Here is a 4,440-nt window from a genome sequence, read left to right on the forward strand (position 1 = left end):
CGATCCTTTATGTATTTATGCAACTTTATAAAAGGACGTTACACACTCTAGTACAGTAGGTAGCGGCATGCACCCTTAACGTTGGGTCGTAGTACGCCGGCAAAACCGAAGAAGAAGAAGTAATGTCTCCATGACCAATGAGCTGAGTTTATGCAGATAAGCTGACGGCGAACGAAGCGTTTTCCCGGTGGAAACCGATCGCGTGCTGGCAGTACTTGGAAACGTTGCAGGCAGTCGATACGGAGTTGGCAGATCCAACCAAAGCAGCTCACGATTTTGCACAGGAAATTCTCGGACACATTCCCACTCGGATGTGCAATATGACTTTGGAAGAAACAAGTGGAGACAGCTCTTCAGAAAGGTATGTTCTTTTTAATTGTAATACGCATTTTTGTTTAACCTGCGGTGCAGGCGCAGCCGCCCTTGCAAACCGAAAACGAGCACCTTCTGGCAAAGTGCAGCGTGGGACGCAGCGTCACAGTTTTGATTTTAGTTTGGCACCAACCACCACAAGTTAGTTAATCGCCAATACATTTCAACTATTCGTGGGCATTGTACCCTGCTTTAAACCCATTTTGTTTAAGAAGTGGGTCTGTCCGATTGGTAGATTTGTTCTGCACCACATTGTATGGTCTAATTGCTACATCGGGTGGGTTTCCCCACAGATGAAATGTGTTGTGGGTCATTATCCTGGTACCCAAACTGGCTGCTCGAGTTTTTTTTTGTTTTTTTTTTAACCACGCGTGAAGATGTGCACCAGTTGTATTCTTAATCTAATAATATACTGAACGACATATCTCAGCTAGAAATAATAATTTTAAAAATATCGTAATTGGCCTTCTTGTTACAAGGTTTGTCGCCATTGTATGCTTCTGTAACAGATCAAACTTCTTCCCATGCAGGATGGAGTCAGCGGCAAAAGCATTGGAGGAAGTCCTCAGCTCTGCATTACCTCAAGGTTGCATTACTGTCGGAGTCTACGAGGCAGCAAAGTCCCTTAATGCGTAAGTTTAAACAAGCCAAAAGCTCCAGTCAAAAGCATTGTTAAAACTACTTATTCATAATGATCTGTTTTGTTTGAAATGCATGAATGGAAGATTTAAAGTGGCCCTCTTGTTGGAAATGTTACATTCATGCCATGTAGTTTCTAACGTTTTATTCTGTTACACACGCTTCATAACACTTTATCAAGCACAAACTCATTATTTTATTGCATTGTTAGGGATCCAGACAACGTGGTTTTGTGTCTGCTGGCCACAGATGAGGAGCATGAAGAGGATGTAGCTCTTCAGATCCATTTCACCTTAATTCAGGCATTCTGCTGTGAAAACGACATCAACATCCTGCGTGTGAGCAACATGAGGCGCCTAGCAGAGATTCTCGGTGGAGTGAAACCTGGAGGGGAGCCCATGGACCTACATTGTGTTCTGGTTACTGTAAGTGCCATTACTCATGTCTGTTTACTGTGGTAATGCTGTACAATGCCAACTGTCCTTGTGGCTCTTACATGGTTTACGATCTTGTTAGTCTATATTAATTTTTTAGGGGGTCAGGGAGGAGTTTGGTAGGTGCAAACTTGTGTGCCAGCTTGATTGGAAGCCCCAACCATTAATCTAACTGTAGTTACTCAGTCTATGTTTGGGGCTGCCCTCTGGCGGACCACTGTACATTTCCCACTGGTTATTTCCTCAGACACACTTTCTAGAAACCGAACATTACATCAGACCTTATGAATGGTGGCCTCAGTGAGATTATTTTTAATGCAGATAACTGCATTGAAAACAATGCAACTACCTGTACACACTCTTTTGCCACAAATTGGTGCTAGCCAATGCCGAGAACTTTAACAACTGTATGTGTTACTAGAACAAATGTAATGCAAAATACGGTGTGTTTGATGCACATATCAAGTGCCTAATAGTAACTGAATGTCATCCTCTTTCCACCTCAGAACCCTCAGTCATCATTGGGGAAGGACCCTGCACTCAGCAAAGTCAACAGATTCTGCAAAGACAGTCGGTGTTTGGATCAGTGGGTGCCAGTAATTAACCTGCCTGATCGGTGATGCAACATGGATTTTTAATGTTTTATTTGCATTGAGAGAAAAACTGCACTACACCTGTGTAATGTCTCAGTTGGACTTCCTTGGGGATTTTCTGCAGAGAAAAATAAAGGACAGATGGGAGGGGCAGAGAAAGAAGATAAGGAAAAGAAACGGTCCAACAAACTTGCCAGGTCAGAATGGATTTTCGGGCCAAGGAAGAATGACTCAGCAATATGAGTTACAGGATTTCAAGGGTATGACTGTGTCGTTCTCTACCAAGGGAAAAAAAAAAGCCTTTACAGGAAACTGAATCATGTGAGCAGCCAGACGCACGTGGTGGTGAGCTCAAGCATAAGATCAGGAATGCAGACAGAGAGCCTCAGTTGACAGCTTCCAAGAACTGGGCTACGCTAGAATGGACCAGCTTGGGCTTTGAGCCTGAAGAAATCTTCCTGGAAATTGGACCAAATCTAAAGTTTTTTTTTTCTTATCGAGTAAATTAATTTAACAGATTGAAAAATTTTTTAAGGGCTGTCATTTTGGTCACCCAAAAGGGAAGTGTGAACAGGATGTTTTATGGGCAAAGTGATGTACCAACTTGTCCACAAATCTGTTTTAAGTTTTTTATATTAATTTAATTCATTGTATTTATTTTGCAAAGTACATTAAATGTTACCTTGTGCATAGGATAAATTGAAATAAAGCAATCAAAAATAGTTTTTGAACTGTTTTTGACATCATGATTTACAGGTAGTAAAAGAATGCCTTTGCATACCTATGCAAAAAATGAAAGGGTGTTGAAACCGGGACAAATGTACCCCTCGTAACTACAGTAGCCTAGCTTGCTACTAGGAAGCACACTCACAGTTCCACAGTGGTTGGGCTTTGTCCTGGCATGTCACAAGAGAGGCTACTGTGCCTTTTCAGCACATTTCTCGAAGATCATCTAGGATAGCCCATTCTGCAGCTTGCCTCTCCTGAACAAATGAGAACAATGGCAACAGCATGGTTCTTTACCCTAAATACTAGCTTTCCGCCAATTCCATATACTGTAGTAAAAAACAGGGTTTTGCATAATGTTTATGTTCAATTGAACACCTTAATTTGACTGTACAGTATGTCATTTGAACTTTAGATTTCACTCTAGTTACGCAACATGCTTGAAGTTCATCAATGCATTGTTGTACTTTATTTAAGGATATGGGGCCAGCTCACAATAGTTGCACACCATGCAGACTGAATCTTTCCTTCACAGACACATGCAGGGAAGGAAAATTCACACCACATTCACTCTGAGCAGCACTATGCACAACGTGACAGCCCACTCTCCTGTGGCCTCATGCATCAGTGGAAAAAGGGCTAAATTTACTGCTGACTTTATTAAAAATAGCAGAGAGGCAAGAAAAAGTTCATTTTACCATCTATTGCCAACAGAGCTCTCAGAGAACACCAGAACCTATAGGTGCTTGCGCAGAGTAGGGAGGAACAAAGCCTTCTAAATGGGGGCTCATGAAACAATGACTGCATGAATCAGGTCTATTCAGCCTCTATAGCTAGAGTTGTACAGTACTTTAACTTCATGGCTAAAAATAGTCCCATGAATAGAGGCACTCCCCTGACCAGTGATACACTGACAAAAGAGGCACTGCTAACTACTAGCCAGCGCAAGCAGTGTGGTTGACCAAATGCAGTGATGTCAGTGTGTAGCTACTAAAAGTAACAGACATTGGAAGACAAGATGGGTACTAGGTTACTGATATCGGCAAGCAGGGGACAGTAAATAGCAGATGGGGAAACAGTTGGGTCAAGATGCAAGACTGTCACCCTCAGTGGGACAGGATGCTGTGGTTTGAGACGGGGGTAGGTGTTGTAATGAACCAAAACCCCAGCAGGCAACACAGGTCTCGCTTTCAGTTCTGTACACTGTGAATTTGCAAGCGATATGGGAATAATGACAAAAGTTCACTCAGCAAAGCAATAAATCAAATAGTTTTAGTATGCGAGACTCCTGTCGGCTGCACCTGAACACGTCAATCACAACCAATTCCACAATGGCTTTGTGTTGGGTTTTTTTGTGCTATGTCTGTTCTTTGGGGTTTGCAGTTCTATGTATCCAAAACTCTTTTTACCAACAAGTGTGAAAGGCTGTTCTATACAACACATACAAAAAAAAACAGGACAAAGTGTTAATAATGTATTTTATTTTTGTGGAGCAACACATGATATCATAAATACTAGAGCCAGATGTGAGGAAATCCAGCATCCTTAAAATAAATCCTCCCAGTCATTGCTAAGGGGCAGTATGCCTTACAGAGGCCATCCTGTCATGCAGGCAAGAGCCACAGGGAAATAGGTGAGATGTTGAATGGCTGCTCTGGTCTGGTCGCAGGTATTGG

At 42.2% G+C, this 4,440-nt stretch overlaps 1 protein-coding gene across 2 annotated transcripts; it reads left to right on the top strand.

The window, feature by feature from the left end:
* The first annotated feature begins 231 nt into the window (after positions 1-231).
* Positions 232-2,747, top strand: gadd45ab (growth arrest and DNA-damage-inducible, alpha, b). 2 transcript variants are annotated; one of them, XM_056277429.1, is made up of 4 exons: positions 232-361; positions 903-1,004; positions 1,223-1,436; positions 1,952-2,747. In XM_056277429.1, exons 1-4 carry the CDS (start codon positions 312-314, stop codon positions 2,063-2,065), a joined length of 480 nt encoding a protein of 159 aa, XP_056133404.1. In that variant the 5' UTR covers positions 232-311; the 3' UTR covers positions 2,066-2,747. The 2 variants fall into 2 exon arrangements, with proteins under 2 accessions (XP_056133404.1, XP_056133403.1); XM_056277428.1 differs by having other exon boundaries at positions 233-361; positions 882-1,004.
* Positions 2,748-4,440: the final 1,693 nt, after the last annotated feature.

Source organism: Lampris incognitus, chromosome 3, assembly GCF_029633865.1.
Source record: "Lampris incognitus isolate fLamInc1 chromosome 3, fLamInc1.hap2, whole genome shotgun sequence".
NCBI lineage: Eukaryota > Metazoa > Chordata > Actinopteri > Lampriformes > Lampridae > Lampris > Lampris incognitus.